General features: G+C 39.8%; 2 protein-coding genes across 2 annotated transcripts in view; one reads left to right on the top strand and one right to left on the bottom strand.

Annotated features, from left to right (window-relative positions):
• The window catches only part of LOC126368018 (uncharacterized), a 37046-nt gene extending 19297 nt beyond the window's left edge, over positions 1-17749 (bottom strand). Inside the window, exons 1-2 of the mRNA XM_050011908.1 lie at positions 17446-17749; positions 1661-1737 (exon numbers count right to left, since the gene is read on the bottom strand). Coding sequence (XP_049867865.1) covers positions 1661-1665 — 5 coding nt within the window. The 5' untranslated portion in view covers positions 1666-1737; positions 17446-17749. The remainder of the gene's footprint in view (positions 1-1660; positions 1738-17445) is intronic.
• Positions 1-19801, top strand: part of LOC126369869 (arrestin homolog) — a 164945-nt gene that overhangs the window by 30440 nt on the left and 114704 nt on the right. The gene's annotated exons all lie outside the window — the stretch shown is intronic.

The following is a 19801-nucleotide window of genomic DNA, read 5'->3' as shown; positions in this document are numbered from 1 at the left end:
CGGTGTTGATGACACAAAGTCTTGAGATTCGTGAGGTCAACAAGATAATTGTTGTTCTTGAACAGATTCATCACCAAAAGAGATTTATTGTAATTAATTGTACAGTAAATAGAAAAAAAGCGGCCAAGTGCGAGTCGGACTCGCCCATGAAGGGTTCCGTAACAGCAAGTAACATAATATAAAAGTTTTTTTTCGTTCCTATACTTGAGTTGATCGAATGAAAAGTAAATTACGGTTTACGATTTATGATGTATTAAAAAAAACGACTTACTAGATCTGGTTCAAACCAATTTTCGTTGGTAGTTTGCATGCTAATCTACATCATATATTTTTTTTTAGTTTTATCCTCCTCTTATTTTAGAAGTTACAGGGGGGGGGACACACACACATTTTACCACTTTGGAAGTGTCTCTCGCGCAAACTATTCAGTTAAGAAAAAAAATGATATTAGAAACCTTAATACTATTTTGGAAGACCTATCCATAGATACCCCACACGTATGGGTTCGATGAAAAAAAAAATTTGAGTTTCAGTTCTATGTATGGGGACCCCCAAAATTTATTGTTTTTTTTTTCTATCATTGCGTAAAAATCTTAATGCGGTTTACAGATCACACATATTTATCAAGTTTCAACAGTATAGCTATTATAGTTTCGGAGAAAAGTTGCTGTGACATACGGACGGACGGACAGACGGACGGACAGACATGACGAATCTATAAGGGTTCCGTTTTTTGCCATCAGGCTACGGAACCCTAAAAATACAGTTCTTAGGTACAATTTAACCCAATCGGGCGTGCAACATTACATAGGTATGTACTTAAATATTACAATATTAAAATTTAATTTATAGTCAGTCAGGCGTGCAACATTACATACTTATATACAATAAGTATTAATATTAATTTATTGTCAATCGAGTGTGCAAAGGAAACCCTGGCAAACGAATAGTCTACGTATTTTTGCGAGAATTCGTTATGGCAACTATTTAAAAACAATTCATATTTTTTTTTTGACGTGACTTATTGTAGATTTGCCGCAGAAGGCATTAACTACTTGGCCGGACAAATGGGGAGCGCTGAAGGCTCTCACCCGGTACAACGTTTAAGACAACAGGCCTGAGGGTGCCCAGTTGGGCGCGAACCTCGACTCAGGGCGTCGTCTGAGAGGAAGAATATTTGAAAGAATTAATCGACCCTAGTGGGTCGATAGCGATAAGCGCTGAATGAGGGAAATCGTCGACCACGCCGGCGGGGTCGGTATCGGGGGAATTCATATGTGGTGACGTCATTACCACATCAGCTGTGCCACGTCTCGCGCAAACCCCGTGTCGCCTCACGCCATACGCGCCTCACACACATTCCATACCTATATTGCATTGTCTTTCATACTCTTTCATCTTTCTCATTTATTACACCTGTACTAGTCTTAATCATTTATAATTAAAACACATAATAACAGGTCCAAACATGAATTCGAAAACAAATTCGATAACATAATAATAACACACAACATAACAACACAACACATAACATGATAATTTCGTGTTTTAACCCTGTGCTGGATTCGAACAAGCGTTCTACCAACTGGTCTACTTCGGTTTTATGTAGCCTGCTCTATGGAGGATGAAATCTAGATAAGTTTATAGCTCAAACACTCACCTCATGAGTGGAGCGGCGGCGGGCGGGAGATGGAGAGGGCAACTCGATGCGCCCGCGGCGACATCCGCTTGTCAAACCTGAAAATAAACAATGACTATTTGTACAATTTAAAATACGACGCGTAAGGTCCGCCCACAGTTTAGGCACATTACCCCAAGAAAATGTCAATATTAAAAATTTTATACCAACTAAGCAAAGGCAAAGGTATAAAGTCATTTAGACTTCTTTAGGTGGTTTTTTTTTACAAATTATAAATAAATAACAACTGCATGTTATTTATAAAAAGCAAAAATATTCAAATTCGTTTTTATAATCGCATAACGTTTCATTTAAAAATATGTATAAAAATACCTTCAAAAATACCTTACATACCCAATTATATTTATATTATTTGTATTGAATTGTAATAAATAATTGACATTGTAATGTCATTTCAAATATTAAAAAAGAACATAAAAAAATGTTTATCTTTCGAGATCAGTGGGAAATAAAAAGGTCACATCGAAGCAATTCATCTAAAAAAGCAATATTGCAATTTGACATTTGCGCATACAAAAGTAAGTGCGCAATGCAAACAAATGTCAAATAGCAATATTGCTTTTTTACATGAATTGCTTCGATGTGTGCTCTTTAATCCCCCTGTGCTAGCAAATAAAGTAAGTCAATGTCGGAAAAAAACAGTCTAGTGTTTAGAGCGTTAGGCTCACGATCTGGAAGTCCGGGTTCGATTCCCGATGGGGACATTGTCGAAATCACTTTGTGAGACTGTCCTTTGTTTGGTAAGGACTTTTCAGGCTTGAATCACCTGAGTGTCCAAAAAAGTAAGATGATTCCGTGCTTCGGAGGGCACGTTAAGCCGTTGGTCCCGGCTATTAGCCGTAAAAACACCTCCACCAACCCGCAGTGGAGCAGCGTGGTGGAGTATGCTCCATACCCCCTCCGGTTGATTGAGGGGAGGCCTGTGCCCAGCAGTGGGACGTATATGTATAGGCAGTTTATGTTATGTTATGTTATGTCGGAAAAAGCAGGCCTAGCTAGTAGACATCCATGATGAAATTGAATGTTTTAAAGGTCAGCATACAATACACGAAGACTCTATCTATAGTAACATTTATCATCATTATGACGTGAAGAGTGAAGGGAGTGGAGAAAGCGAAAATGTCAGGTTCGTGGCAAGTGCAATTGCTTGGCATTTGTTTTACCGTTCAACCACCAACCATCTTCTTCTACCGACCGACAATTATAGATGGCGATACTGCTCACTACTTATCATGTTGGTCTAACGAAATGCTCGATAAGTGTGGTGGATGACATCCAACTACCCCATATCGGAATATAGTCGTACTATTTCGCTGGTTAACCTAGTGATTTTTCAAAAATTCAAAAAATTCAAAAAAAATTCAAAAATATTTATTTTTCAAAATTGGCTTACAAAGTTAGCGCTTTTTGAACGTCAAACATAATTAAATTACATATTATGTAACTAGCTGTAAAACTACTACCACATCGGAATCTGTAACGCTGAGGGAAAGACGTGGCCAGAAAACCTCCCAGCACAGGGCCCTAGTCCTACTGTTTCATGTTTTCCTTTCTTTTCTTTTAATCCAGTTTGTATTACATAATTTATAGTTATTTTGACTCGCCTGCCGTAGTTTAGACCACAGTATGTATTCTAACAGCCTCCGTGGTCTAGTGGTTAGAGCGTTAGGCTCACGATCTGGAGGTCCGGGTTCGATTCCCGATGGGGACATTGTCGAAATCACTTTGTGAGACTGTCCTTTGTTTGGTAAGGACTTTTCAGGCTTGAATCACCTGATTGTCCGAAAAAGTAAGATGATTCCGTGCTTCGGAGGGCACGTTAAGCCGTTGGTCCCGGCTGTTAGCCGTAAAAACACCTCCACCAACCCGCAGTGGAGCAGCGTGGTGGAGTATGCTCCATACCCCCTCCGGTTGATTGAGGGGAGGCCTGTGCCCAGCAGTGGGACGTATATAGGCAGTTTATGTTATGTTATGTATTCTTTGATCTATGACTGCAGGAAGGAGTAGTTAAACCCACCTATCAATATTGAATATCGTTGAATAGGTCTTCCAAAATTCGATAAAAAAATATTCAAGGCACTACTAAATTTATGCTCCAGTCGAGATATTCACCGCCAATGCATTTTTAGGGCGTCCAACATGTTTATAGCCGGTTTTTTTCATAACAATTATGAGTTTTTAGCGCAATGTCGCCACGCACAAATGATTATTTTATGCAAAATATGCAAATGGTTCGATACAAGATTTCGCAAAGTTGTTATTTTTCTGCGCACCTGTGTCAAGTTATTCTGTAGTCATTTGTTTGACCTGATATTATTGTCTTATTCTGAATAGGCAAATTTGTTTGTAAATCTGTTGACTATAGCAATCTATGCACATGGTAAGGTCACGAGTACTAATATGTATACACTTTGCAACCATGTCACATTAACTTTTTTGTCAATTTAAACCGTCACACACATACACACACATTAACAGCCTATATACGTCCCACTGCTGGGCACAGGCCTCCCTTCAATCAACTGGAGGGGATATGGAGCATACTCCACCACGCTGCTCCAATGCGGGTTGGTGCTCGACTGCTCCAGTGGGGATTTAAACCGTAAGCCTCATTAAATGTCAAATATGATAGTGCGACAGGGTTCTAAAGTGGGTACATGATATTGCTCATGACTGTACACATAAGGCAAAACAAATATCGACACAACACTACGCCTCGCCACCACCGCTGTCCGCTGGTTTGGAGAACGGCTCTGCGTGGCCCCCTCCCCCGCCGCCGTCGCCACCCCGCTACCCGCGGGATTCGAGGCAAAGGCCTTAAGGTCAAACAATGTTTTAGAAAACTTCTATTGAATAACTACGTTCTTATAAGTACTTTACATAGTTATGGGTACCTAGTTCATCTTGTCATGGATGGACTTCTGAATACCCCATTGGGATATATAAAGTCGTGAGCTTATTTGAGAAGTTAATGAACAATTTGAACGCACACTGCTAAAAATCGACACAGGGATTGCGTCAATTCCACGATGATCTTCTATCGTGTGGGTTGTGAGATCGTTGGTCAACCTCGTCAACCTGGTGCCAGGGTTATTCATTCATAGTTCCCTGACAATGATGTAACTAATGACTACGGATTCACTACAGCAAGTAGTCAGCCCAACGACTTAACGTGCCTTCCGAAGCACATATCGTATTTTTTGGACAATCAGGTGATTTAAGCCTGCAATGTCCGGATCAAACCAGCGACAGTCTCCCAAAATGAGTGTTACACGTGTCGCCGCCGGGAACCGAACCTGAGACCTCCGGATAGTGAGCCCCACGCTCAGCCACTGGACCACGGAGGCTGTGGGGCTTATCACCAGTCCCCATACGGTTTTTTCTTCTTGTGAGTTTGTATCAAAATTGGCTGCAAGTTGCCTTATGATTGTTTGTGGCATTAAGGATTACGTACGTGAGTTTACACACGTCGTGGTCAGATCTTAGAATTGATCATTTCATGATGTGTTCGACCATTTCATGAAATAGCCAACTTAAGTTGACCATATCGTTGAAACGTCAACGTTTAATGATATTCCAATCAACGTTTGGCCATATCATTATGCAGACGGTGTCCATGCTATGAGGTGTAATGAAAATGCGAATAGTCGATTAATTTCATAGGTTCAAAATTATTTACCTAATCGATACTATCGATATGGAAAATTGTACAATTACATTGATTCATCGATTATAATATCAATCAAGTTTTAAATATAATCGACACAAGCGCCACTACCGGTGGATAATGTTACTAATTTTACGATATGATTGCCAACGTTTGGCCATATCATGAAGTAATCATGCATAATATGAGCAGTCTTCTTCTCTTCTTCTATCGTGTGGATTGTGAGGTGGATTACCAACTCCATCAACCCTGGTGTCAGGCATAATATGAGCAGTTGCTCATATCGTTAAGCGTTTTGTGTTCATTGATCTGGCCAAACTACGTCATGATGTGGCAAACGAAGAATATTCTATTTCATGAAATATGATCTATTCTAAGATCTGGTCACGACATACGTATGTACATGTAAGCGTTTATGCGTATCGATCCCGGATTTGCACGACCAAAAATTCAAAATTCAAAAAATTCAAATATATTTATTTTTCAAAATTGGCTTACAAAGTTAGCGCTTTTTGAACGTCAAACATAATTAAATTACATATTATGTAACTAGCTGTAAAACTACTACCACATCGGAATCTGTAACGCTGAGGGAAAGACGTGGCCAGAAAACCTCCCAGCACAGGGCCCTAGTCCTACTGTTTCATGTTTTCCTTTCTTTTCTTTTAATCCAGTTTGTATTACATAATTTATAGACTTAAATACAATGGTATTCCAATTACAGTCGGTGGAAGGAAAGTGAAACATAAAGAGTTTATGTGACTTTATCACAGAAACAGTGTTTTATGAGCTCCCTGACAGAAGCAGGCCTGTCCACATACGCAGCACCCGATCACGAGTTGACGCGAAAGCCAGCCATCGCTCCCTTCGCACATTTTTGAGGGAAAGGTGCGACCCGACTTCCGGACGCCACCGCGTACACGAACAACCGTTAAATGCAATGCATAATGATCTAACCGTTTAACGATTATTGTGTAAAAGTTTCACTGCAAAGTATTTATGTAACGTCATGTAATACCTATCTGTACAAAGTAACAGTTCAAAGTCTGCCATTGTTTAAATATAATTTTACTGAACCGTAATGAGGTACTTTCCGGGCTACGTTCTCAAAAATAATATACATAGATGGCGCTGTCCAGATTTTTGATTTTTTAGAACGTGATAATTACCAATTTCCTCATTACTTGGGTACACATTTATCCAAAAATACAATCTAATGGCGGAAGCATATAAAATAATTGTTGCTTGATATTTGGATCACATTATGTTGCTACCTCAGCTGAGGAGCTCGGTGGCGCAGCGGTAAACGCGCTCGGTCTGCGATTGTTGAAGTTAAACAATTTTCGCAAAGGCCGGTCATAGGATGGGTGACCACAAAAAAAAGTTTTCATCTCGAGCTCCTCCGTGCTTCGGAAGGCACGTTAATCCGTTGGTCCCGGCTGCATTAGCAGTCGTTAATAACCATCAATCCGCACTGGGCCCGCGTGATGGTTTAAGGCCCGATCTTCCTATCCATCCATAGGGAAGGCCCGTGCCCCGGCAGTGGGGACGTTAATGGGCTTGATTTATATCAGAATAATAAAGGATGAAGATGTAATTTTGCTTAAGTGTAATAAAAAGGGTCATCATTTATAACCAAAAATAAATATAAAGGATGCATGTGTCTCCTTAGCAGTGCGCATAAGTCGAGCACAGAAAAAAGAATACAGGACCTGCCTACAATCAAAACCGAAATATCCGGTCAATGCATGGTCTCAGAAAAAAAAAATGTGGTACCTATTTATCGCGCGGCTTGTCGACCCGGTTAGGCAAGTCAAGCACGTATTTTTTTTATACGATTGACGTACAGCGAAGTGACAGTTACAGGGACCATTCTATCACCTGGAATGGCTGAATGGTAACTTGTCACTGTTCATTACGTCTTCTTCGTCGTTCCCTCACTGCTGAGGATCGCGACCACAGGTTATGGTTTTACACTCCGCCTTCTGTATGCTGCGGCACACCTTCTTCTTCAGGATGTCAGACCCCCTCGTAGATGCCCTTCCTCGCGTCCTTGCCGCGGGGGTGGGCGCCTCCTACTTCAGTAGGCCGGAGTGAGATAGTGGCTGAGTTCGAATAGGGACCCAGACCTACGGGGTATAACGTAGAACCCTTGCCCAGGGATACGGGTGAAGACCTCAACGGTTGCAGAGGCGAAGATAGGAGCCATCGGTACGGCAATGCAGGACGGAAGGGGCAAGTCACAGGGACTGTAACCTGGAACCTGACAGAGGGCAGCAGTAACTGTCAGTACTATTCAGAGGCGGAGGACAGGAGTCCTAGTATAGCTTTGTAATAGACTACTCTGGGCGCCATCTCACTTGCGTCAGACAGAGTACAGCGGGGCGGAAGGCAAGAGAAATCTTACCACTGCCCTATTTTTCCCTAAAAAAAGTAGCATGGAAAAAGCTGCATCGACAAGAGCGTGGCTCTTAAATTGTTGATGACCTACATTGTTGGACTACTTTCAATTTTATTTATTTATTTTATTTTACATTTCACGACTTTACAGTGCAGAGGCGCCAATGCGCCGTGAAACTTTAAATATAAACAATAATAAAATTAAACATAATGAAACTTGGTGTAAACAAGGACATCAAATTTCCTTACTGATTGAGAGACACCTTAATGTTATGATAATTATGTTACAGAAGCACTAAAACTCATTTTCCGTTGCTTGTCACGTTCGACTCCCAAAATACTTCAGTCACGTTGCAAACGCAGTCGTCTGTGCGGACAAAAATGAAGTAAAATATTCGAAAAATCTAAAAACAACATTTTAGATTCTGCGCACCTGCGACAACATGTCTGCTAGACATTTTGTTCTCCCTCTTTTGTTCAAGTATGACAGAGACCGATTAGTGTACACCTGTCATGACGCACTAACCTTACCTAACAAGTTCTATATTGTTCGCTGCGCTAGGGTCTGTAAACAAGTAACTAATTAATTGTACATTGTACATTAATTTGTCCTCATAGCAGCCCTTCTTCTTATCGTGTGGGTTGTGAGGAATACCAGCCTCATCAACCCTGGTGTCAGGGTTACTATTGAGCCGCCAAAGGCCCCTGACATGGCTCATGTAACGACTACTTACTTACATCAGTAAGTAGTAACCGGGACCAACGGCTTAACGTGCCTTCCGAAGCACGGATCATCTTACTTTCGGAAAATCAGGTGATCAGCCTGTAACGTCGTAACCAAACTAGGAATCACAAAGTGATTTTTGTGATTATAGCAGCCCTTAAATGTCAATCGTAAAAAACTAGTCGGTACCGCAAATTGTACCGCGAGGGAAATTCGTTATGAAATACATCTTTTGAATTTCGAAAACAATTTCCGAATACAAACGAATAATAATGGAATAGCAGGAATCACAACAAATCAACAAGTAGAACTACCATCTAAATCTAATAATATTTGATAGCTTCGAAATTGATTGAACATGGAAATTCGCATTCGGAAATACTATAATTGCCGAGTGACATTGGGACATCAAGAAAATAGAAACAATGTACCTAAACGGAAGCTTTGTGCAATATTTCAACACTAGCTTTCTGCATGCTACTCCATCCGTGTACCTTGGTTATCGCGGCACCTATTTTGCACCCCTTTAGGGGTTAATTTCCAGGATATGTTTGCCCTTGGTCTCAAACTATCTCCATACCAAACTACCATCTAAATCGGTTCTTTTTTCACCTTTCATGGGTTTGCTCTTGGCCCCAGACTTTCCCGAAGGCATTGACGAGGCCTCAGATGGAGCGAGCTCGCCCAGAAGGTGCCTGTTCACTCTGGCCTTGAAAGCACTTGGGTTATATGCATTTGGAAATACAATAGACGACAGAGAATTCCACTCCTTAGCAGTGCGCATAATGAAGGATGATGCGAAGCGCTTTGTTGCGAATAGTTGGGATATCCACCGAATAGGGATGGAACCCGGTACGTCTGGAAGTCCGAAGATAAAACGGGGATGGTGGAATGAGCTCATGTAGATCGCGGACACACTCCCCGAAGTGCAGTCTGTAGAATACTGACATACGGTCACGAGCACTAATATGTATACACTTTGAAACCATGTCATATTAACTTTTTTGACAGATGAAACCGTAAGTCTCATTAAATGTCAAATATGATAGTGCGACAGGGTTCTGAAGTGGGTACATGATATTGCTCATAACTGTACCTACTGGCGACTTCAGGTTCAGCGGTTTAAGCGTGAAAAGAGACGAGTTACATACATACATACATACATAAACTCACGCCCGTAATCCCTAATGGGGTGGGCAGAGCCACAAGTAATCAAAGACAACTTGCAGCCACTGTTGATACGAAGTCCAAAGATGACGAGTTACTTTAGCATTTATAATTATTAAAGTATGGATTTTCTCAAACCGTAATTTTGACATTACGATGGACCTGTGCACTCTGCTCAAAGGACGGCAAGTTGCTAACGATGTTTGTAGAAACCAGAACATAAAATACATTAAGATCTGACCCAGAACAAACATCTATGTTATTACGATATCAATAACAACCAGGAAGTATGTCTATTCACGGTGGGCAAGTACTATTCTATTAAAGTAGCCATTATCCGCCGAGATTGTTTAATGAAAAAAAAAAGCAAATAAACTTATTAGTCAAGGAAGTAGTTTTCTGAATAATAATTAAGAGATGTTTTCAATATAAACGAGCAGAACACTAGCCAAATGTTTCCAATTATGTAATTAATGGTGTAGATGCTTACGTAATGTCTTTATAAAATAAAAAAAAAAACAATAGTATAATTTTTTGGGCCTGGCCGGAATACGCACAGGACCGCGAAAAATGGAAGGAGGAGGGGGAGGCCTTTGCCCAGCAGTGGGATCTTGTAGGCTAGATTAGATAATTTTCTTACAGAGTAAATGAACACGAGTTTATTTAACAAACTGTGTTCTGATTCTATTGAAGATGCTTAGAAAAGGATAACACACACACATTCACATTTTTGTACACTGACTGTATTATACACATTTGAATAATATACATTTCATATAGATTTGAATAAATTTTGCCCAACTCTGGTCTGAGACATTTCCTACAGACCTACATGTAGAGAGGGGGATATTGATGGATGGGATGATTTGTAGTGTATACATACATACATAAACTCACGCCTATTTCCCACCGGGGTAAGCAGAGACTATAGAATTCCATTTGCTTCGATCCTGACACACTTCTCTTGCTTCCTCCACATTCATCAATCGCTTCATACACGCACGCCGGTTCAGAGTAGATCGTATTAAACCTTTTCTAAGGACATCTCCAATTTGGTCATCGTAAGTCCTTCTCGGTCTTCCTCTGCTACCATCAACTTTCGTTTTATGTACCGCTTTTGCAATTCTATTATCCTTCATCCGCTCTACCTGTCCAAACCAACCTAACATTCCCTTCTCAATCTTAGTCACTATATCTTCTTTTTCTCTCTTGTAGTGTATACTATATGTATTATGTGGTTGTAGTAACCCTGAGAAACCTGAAGTTAGACTTCCGACGCCTGATCGATCATGATCAGTGAACTGTACTCCTAAGCGACCCATTGCCATAATATAAAAAAAAAATCAGTGAACTGTTACAATATCTCTCTATTCTCGTCATACAGCGCATTGGATTACACTGTAATGTTGTATGTACCTTTATAAATAAATAAATCTCAAAGGTACGAACTGAAGTTATAATTTTGTGTTTAATTGTTCACTGAAAAAAAAAACCTCATTTTTTCTCTCGTTACAAAAGTGAAAGGTCTATTAAAGAATAGAATAGCGTATTTATTTGCTCCAGAGTCTATAATGCAATACTTTTGTTGTTTCATTGTGATTACTCAAACGATTCGTGCGTTTGAGAACAATAGTACGAGGACATTTTTTTTTAATGTAACAAGTTCGGTTACTGGTCGGGCAACCAGAGAGACAACATTAAAAAATCTATTGTGCTGACTTCGGTCCTATTTTGAGCCTATTCTGTTGAAAACCCACATCTTCCGTTAAGATTCATTTGCAACTAAGAGCATTATCAAGAGAACTCATTTTATTTTAGCTTCCGAGGTGAAACCTTTTTATACTTTAAGAAAAAGACTCGAGGTACACCGTGGTTAACTGAATGTTACATAACATAAAACATAAACAGCCTATATACGTCCCACTGCTGGGCACAGGCCTCCCCTCAAACAACCGGAGGGGGTATGGAGCATACTCCACCACGCTGCTCCAATGCGGGTTGGTGGAAGTGTTTTTACGGCTAATAGCCAGGACCAACAGCTTCACGTGCCCTCCGAAGCACGGAATCATCTTACTTTTTCGGATAACTAAATGTTATTAGTGGTAATTGTATTACATACACACATACATACATAAACTCACGCCTATTTCCCACCGGGGTAAGCAGAGACACATGGGACATAAACATAATAGCTGTCGAGGAGTGGGTAAATATATTTTATACATCTATGCCTCTTTTTTGGGATACAGGAGCGATGCTATGTTATGTTATATGCAAATCATCTGGCAGGTTTCACACCGAAAGTACAAAAATCTGTTGAACAATTTGTTTTATTTATTTATTGTTGAGGTAATCAACATAAACATAGTAGTCTCTTCTTCTATCGTGTGGGTTGTAAGGTGAATTACCAACCGCAACAACCCTGGTGTTAGGGTTACTATTGAGCCGCCAAAGGCCCTGACATGGCTCATGTAACGACTACTTACTTACATCAGTAAGTAGTAACCGGGACAAACGGGTTAAAGTACCTTTTGGACAATCAGGCGATCAGCCTGTAATGTCCTAACCAAACTAGGGAACACAAAGTGAGTGTTGTGATATGTCCCCACCGGGATTCGAACCCGGGACCACGGATCACGGAGTCCGTTACGAGTACATAGTGGTGATATAACATTTTGAGTAACAATAAAGCCAATTTATAGATAACCCCGGGTTACATATGAAACGATGTTCATATCTAATGGGCGTTTTTAATGCATTATACATCTGCAACTTATCGTTTTTATCACAAATAAATAAAACCATGCACTCCAAAATAGTTTATTTTTGATAAACATTTTAGGTACCTACCTACTCCATTCAAACAAAAATTATTTACCTACTTCTTTTTATATCTGTACGAAAATAAACTGAAGCTCTTGAATGTCATAGAAAGTTATTCACGAGGAAAATCGTCCACGTGTAAATTTACTAGCCGTTTTAAATAGAATTATTGAATACAAGGGTATTCTGGGACAGACAACCAAACAAAAGTCATCACAACTTAGAGGTTGGAAAGGCCTAACGCGCATTTTGTATGAAAACCCCCGTAATCGGTTCCCGCAACCCCGCTCTCTTTTACTACTACTCCTGCGAACAGATAACTACGATAGCTCTACTGCTTCTCAAATTCCATAGCCACGTTACCGGCAATGTATATTTTATGTGATAGGCTGCAATTTTATCATTACTTTTCGTAAGATATTGCATGCAAAGGTATTTTTTGATAAAAGCCAAAGGTTTTTAGCTTTTCTTTGATAAGGGGGGATCTCCTTGCATGATAGTCGGTATATGACTTATTTTCCTGCAGGTTATAATATACAAAACCACCTTTTTTACCAACCCGCATTGGAGCAGCGTGGTGGAGTATGCTCCATACCCCCTCCGGTTGATTGAGGGGAGGCCTGTGCCCAGCTGTGGGACGTATATAGGCTGTTTATGTATGTATGTTATGCAATATATTTTCGCGGAGTTCCGTGGGTCGTAAAAATTGCGGACGAGTGGAGTGCAAACTTGAAGTATGTGAACTATTTGCTCACACTTGGCCCTACCAACCTCTTACTTCTATTCCGTTCAACCATACCTTCAGGACCTCGATGGCTCGATACCGGCGTGATCGAAGTTTTCCCTCTTTCAGCGCTTATAGGCTATAGTACCACCAGGGGCCGATTCTCAAAATTAATCCTCGCAGACAACGCCCTGAGCTGAAGTTCTAAATCCTCAGGCATGTCAGTGTACCGGGTGAGCACCCTCAGCCCCGCCCATCTGTCAGGTCTGGTTATTAAAAAAAAACCAGCAAAACTAACATAAGTTCACGACTATACCCCAATTGGAGTAGTCAGAGGTACATCCACCGGGATATGAGACCCATACCCACACCACATCGACCGAGAAGCAGAACTGAATGTAAAATAAAATTCAATAGACAAGAAAACTCAATCTTCTGAGACGGTTTCTACAAAAATATTTTGTAGACATAATCGTGTTGAGTTACTATTTCATAACAAAAGACGGAAAAGACAAAACATTACAAAAAACTCACTCACTTAAACAACGTTCATTAGGCTGTAAAATGTGTTAATCTATTTGAACAAAGCGTCCCTTGTTGATAATATAATTACAGGCAGTAAATAGTCATTTGTTATTATAGTTGATTGAACAAAAACAAAAATATTAACAAACAAATAGCATATAAGTTCGTCGCAATACAGCAAAGATCATTTTTATTAATGTAGCTATTCATTTCAATTATTGTCCGACCTTGTTCGTACGAAATTCGCTTAATTTGTCTATGATTGATATTGCAATCTTGACAAAACAAACGTATCAAGGACGGAATGGGGAATGAATTGTGTAGGTTTTTATAATTAGATCCTTATACCGAAACATTATGCAACAATAATGTTAACCACATACCGAAACATTATGCAACAATAATGTATACATACATACATAAACTCACGCCTATTTCCCTCTGGGGTAAGCAGAGACTATGGAATTGCATTTGCTGCGATCCTAACATACTTCTCTTGCTTTCTCCACATTCATCAATAGTTTCATAATACGCACGCCAGTTCAGAGTAAATCGTACTAAACTTTCTAAGGACATCCTCAATTTGGTCAATGTACTAACAACCTTCGCCTCTTCACCTTCGCAACTTCATGTACGAATAAACACCTGCACATTCATCGTTTCATACTCGCACGCCCGGTCTTACTGAAACTTACTGAACCTTTTTTATATAATAGAATATGGTAAAATAAACAATGTATTATAATTTCACACTATTTTCATTTGGGATAGACAGAGGTACATCCATCGCAAGATGAACTGAGTACAGTCATGAGCAATATAATGTACCCACTTTAGGACTGTCGCACTAACATATTTGACATTTAGTGAGATTTACAGTTCAATTTATCAAAAAAGTTAATGTGACATGGTACCAAAGTTTATACATATTAATGCTCGTGACCGTACCACGTGACGCTCCCCGTTTGAGAAGCAAGCCGCTTTGAGTAGAAGAATACTCTATTGGTGTTATTGAAAAGCAATGAGCTCCGAAATCCAACTACTACTATTTACTATATATAATATAGGTTAACACTTTCAAGGGCAGAACGTCTAATGACGTTCCGATTCCAAGGTGTCATACTATCTATTATGAACCATCAATGACCCATGGTCTCTGCCCGTGAAAGGGTTAATATCAAATTAATACCTTTACGAATTCTCGAGAAAAAGGGTATTGACAGACAGACGGACAAGGAAGTAGGGGTTCCGTTTTTCCTTATGAGCTTCTGAACCCTAAAAAAAAGTTACGAGTTTTAGTTTTAGGCCTGTCAATTTTAGTTAAAATTAAGTAAATATGTGTTAGCCGGAATCGGCACCAGTGAAAATACACTGTCAGTTACTAAACGCTTTCCTTAATTCGATTTTCGAAATTAATTCAAATTCGATTCGAAAGTTTTCCTTATTTTGATATTTAAATAGATGGATATGTAATACTTCTTATCGTGTGGGTTGTGAGGTGGAATACCAGCCTCATCAACCCTGTTGTCAGGGTTATTATTGAGCCGCCAAAGGCCCCTGACACGATCCAGATAACGACTACATACTTACGTCAGTAAGTAGTAACCGGGACCAACGGCTTAACGTGCCTTCCGAAGCACGGATCATCTTACTTTTCGGACAATCAGGCGATCAGCCTGTAATGTCCTAACCAAACTAGGGAACACAAAGTGATTTTGTGTGATATCTCCCCACCGGGATTCGAACCCGGGGCCTCCGGATCGTGAGTCCAACGCTCAACCACTGGACCACGGAAGTTGGCCTGAAGCCGACAGGGAGTCATATTAACGTAAGTGCGCTTTTTTAGATGAATGGCCTCAACGTGGCCTTTTTATCCGACTGCGACGAAGCAAAAAGGAGGGAAACCACCTAGTACAGCGTCTCCCTGTTATTGACCTTAATGACTTAGGCCAGCAACAACTACGCGGTACAGGTGATAATGATGCGAACTGTCTAAAACCTTGACAGCTCTAAATGATCATCATCATTACTCTACGGTAAGCGGACGTGTCCGAGGCTATTTATCTAGCCAAGGTTCACGCCGAACTGGGCACCCTCGGGCTTGATATCTTAAATTTTATCCAGCTAAGTAGTTAATGTCATTTGCGGCAAATCGACAATAAGTGACGTCAAAAATTATTTAGTGTTACATAGTTCATCATCAATTTAAGAGCCACGCTCTTGTCGGTGTAGCATTTTCCTTTCCAGTCTATCAAAGGCCAATTCCTTGACTTCCCTATAAGACACGATGTCAAAATACAAACACATACACACACTACATTACATACTACGTTACATACTTACGATGTTAAAATAATCTGGGAGAAAAAATATTTATTTATTTATTTATTAAAAAAAAACAGCCTCCGTGGTCTAGTGGTTAGAGCGTTAGGCTCACGACCTGGAGGTCCGGGTTCGATTCCCGATGGGGACATGGTCGAAATCACTTTGTGAGACTGTCCTTTGTTTGGTAAGGACTTTTCAGGCTTGAATCACCTGATTGTCCGAAAAAGTAAGATGATTCCGTGCTTCGGAGGGCACGTTAAGCCGTTGGTCCCGGCTATTAGCCGTAAAAACACCTCCACCAACTCGCAGTGGAGCAGCGTGGTGGAGTATGCTCCATACCCCCCTCCGGTTGATTGAGGGGAGGCCTGTGCCCAGCAGTGGGACGTATATAGGCAGTTTATGATTTATGATTAAAAAAAATAACTAAAAGCAAATTAATTACGTACTTAAATACTTGACGATCCCTAGTCAGGTTGGGACATTACAGGCTGATCACCGGATTGTTCGAAAGTAAAACAATCCATACGGATCGGACCGCAATACTGCGGTAGGCACAATATACAGTTTACTGATATTTACTGATATAACAGCAATTTTCTGATATGGGTATGTGGTCCAGTGGTTGAGCGTTGGGCTCACGATCCGGAGGTCTCAGGTTCGAATCCAAGTGGGGACATTTCACAAAAATCACTTTGTGATCCCCAGTTTGGTTACGACGTTACAGGCTGATCACCTGATTGTCCGAAAGATGATCCGTGCTTCGGAAGGCACGTTAAGCCGTTGGTCCCGGTTACTACTTTCTGATGTAAGTGAGTAATCGTTACATGAGCCGTGTCAGGGGCCTTTGGCGGCTCAATAATAACCCTGACACCAGAGTTGCTGAGGTTGGTAATCCACCCACTCGATAGAAGAAAAGAAGTAGGTATAAAAATATATTAGTAGGTGATGGTATTTTTCATACGTATAGTAGGTATGTTTATCGGACCATTCTAATGACGTCTTAAAAAAAAGTTAGCATTGGCAGAAGTATTATACTAATTAGGATGAGTAGAGTTCTAATTGTAATAAGTACCTGGTTTATACTTGTAAACTGTCGCAAAACATTACTATTTGTAGGTGCGAATCAATCTAAAATAATACACTTAAACGTCAGGTGCAAAATAATAGGGTGTGAGTGCGCTAACAAGCCAGACAGATAGATGATAGCTTTATTAGTCTCTGTCTACGATACGATAGTTATTTACTTACACACTTACCTATGTTGTAACAGATTATAGCTGTAAATGGTTTCTAGAATTCTAGATATCAAATCTTAGTAAACTTTCCGCATAATTTAGAATTAAGAACGCACCCACATAAATAATTAGTTTCCCTTTTAATGTTGTACTTACCAGTTTCCGAAAAGTTTTTCCGGAGATTTTCCAAGTTTTGTTATCACAATTTTCCCGCAAATCCCGGAAGATACAAAACTCAATGCACAAACACTTGTAAACTTGCGCAAAACACAGCACAAATCGCACTAAGAGTTGGAGAGTATCAGGTTATCACTAGAACAAGGTTGTCTGAGTTTTCGCGGGTTGTAGAACGTGCGAGCGAAGTTTTTGCGCGGAAGCAATTTCCACGCGAATTGTACTACGACGGCGGCAGCGGCATGCGCGCGCGACGATTGACTGCAAACTGAGAGTGAGACTGCGCCGGCGCCCCGCCCGCGACAAACAATTAATACGTCGCACATTAGTTCCACTGTCAGTTTAATTATATACATGTTTTTAGCTCGAAGCTGTGCTCGTAGCCAGTCCCACACCGGACCGGTATCTACGACTTTAATCAAAACATAAACAAGTTTTTTGGATCGAAAACACTTAATGATTATATTTGGCTTCTGTCGGTGGTGTTCCTTTTCATCTTTGGACAAAAACTGATGACATATAGATGTCATTTTTTAAATAAGGTAGATAGGTAAGGTAAATAATTACGCTGAAATCTCTTAGAGGAGCAAAATACCTAACCAAAAGCGTTTACTTCTTGATTCGATTTTTTACGCTTTCATCTCTCTTCGCTATATTTTTTCAAATATTTTATTCAAGTTTTAAGTTTTATATATTCAAGTTTTAAGACGACTTTACCAGTGCATGAATAAGTGCAGAAAAATGACAATTCAGATCGGGAAAAGGACAAATAAAACAGGTACAAGTGCTAAAAGAAAAAAATACGGTGTTTCATTCACATGTCATCCTATGAGTTAAAATTAGAAGTCTACTAAAATACCGCATTTTGGTTAACATGCTGGGTTGGTAGCCTCACTGACAGGTCATTGTCCAGCATCAATGGTAACTAAACCGTGTCCTCTTATGTCATGTGTATCTGTGTCATGTCAGCCTACCTCAATAGAGATTCCGGTATGCGTGAGTTTTGTAGATATAGGTATTTATAGTACTAGTAGTCTAAGCTAGGACGCTGAGTCAGGCACATAAGGCGGCTTATAAATTCTTATTTATACCTACCTATTTACACTCCGTTTGACAGGTTAGTGCCAAGTGCGGAATGAATGAATGACAGGGAAATGGCGGTCGGTTGTTTGAATAAGGGAAAACGTACAAAATTATAAAACGTTTAAAATAAAAAGGTTCTTTTTGGGAAAGTTTTCGAAAATCGAACAATAGTATCCTGAAAGCTATCTGTGAAGATCTACCTAGTCCAATGTTTAAACATTGGTTGAAGGTCCATCTGAGTTCGAACCAAAAATAACTTTTAGGTAACCACTTGACTGGGTTGTATTTTATTACACTCTTATTATTTCATTTTATATTTACTTATTTATCTCTTTTTGTAGGGGTTTATTGCACCAATAAAGAAAATTTTATTACTTATTATTATTATAAACAAAGGTAAAGAAATATAATCGTTTCCTTCATGCCCTACTCCACAATTTTTGGGAGGTGATTCTATTTTTTTTTAATGTCCCTCGGGAATGATCTTATTTCCAAATACAAACGAATGCTAATTCAGGACGGAAGGGGCAAGTCACAGGGACTGTAACCTAGAACCTGACAGAGGGCAGCAGTAACTGTCAGTACTATTCAGAGGCGGAGGACAGGAGTCCTAGTACGGCTTTGAAATAGACTACTCTGGGCGTCATCCCACTTGCGTCAGACAGAGTACTGCTGGGCGGAAGGCAAGTATTCGATGCGATGATTGTCGTAGAAGCACTGTAGTGTTATGTAAAAAAAAGATGTAGGTAAAAATAGGAAAAATCCTAGATTCTAACCAGAATAGAACTAGGTCCGGGTTGGGCATAATTAAAGACGCTGTGTTTAAAAATAGATGTCACTGTGCTGGATATAGGTAAGTGTATTAGCTATAAAAATACTGATCTGAAAGTCACGTTGCTCAACAGAAAACTCCGTGAGGCGTAGGTAGGCAGCGTTGTTTTATGTTGACTTGAAAGTGAACTTGATATCTATAATTAGATACGTGACATTAATATAATTATATTTTACTTAATTAAAACACTCATAATAACGGGTTCTTACCACGTTTAAATCGGGATATGAGACTCCCGATATTTCGACACTGTTGCAAGTGCCATGATCACGGGATGACTGATGAGATTGGAGTGGAGTAGGTAGATCCATAATATTCTACGGGCAGACATATCTGTCTACCCTCTACATATATAAAATATATATGTAAAGGGTGTATAATATTTATATTTTACTTATTGAAATGAAATAATGTAACTAATTC

Source organism: Pectinophora gossypiella, chromosome 1 (assembly GCF_024362695.1).
Source record: "Pectinophora gossypiella chromosome 1, ilPecGoss1.1, whole genome shotgun sequence".
NCBI lineage: Eukaryota > Metazoa > Arthropoda > Insecta > Lepidoptera > Gelechiidae > Pectinophora > Pectinophora gossypiella.
Note: the sequence above shows the minus strand (reverse complement) of the source record. Positions and strands in the feature narration are given on the sequence as shown.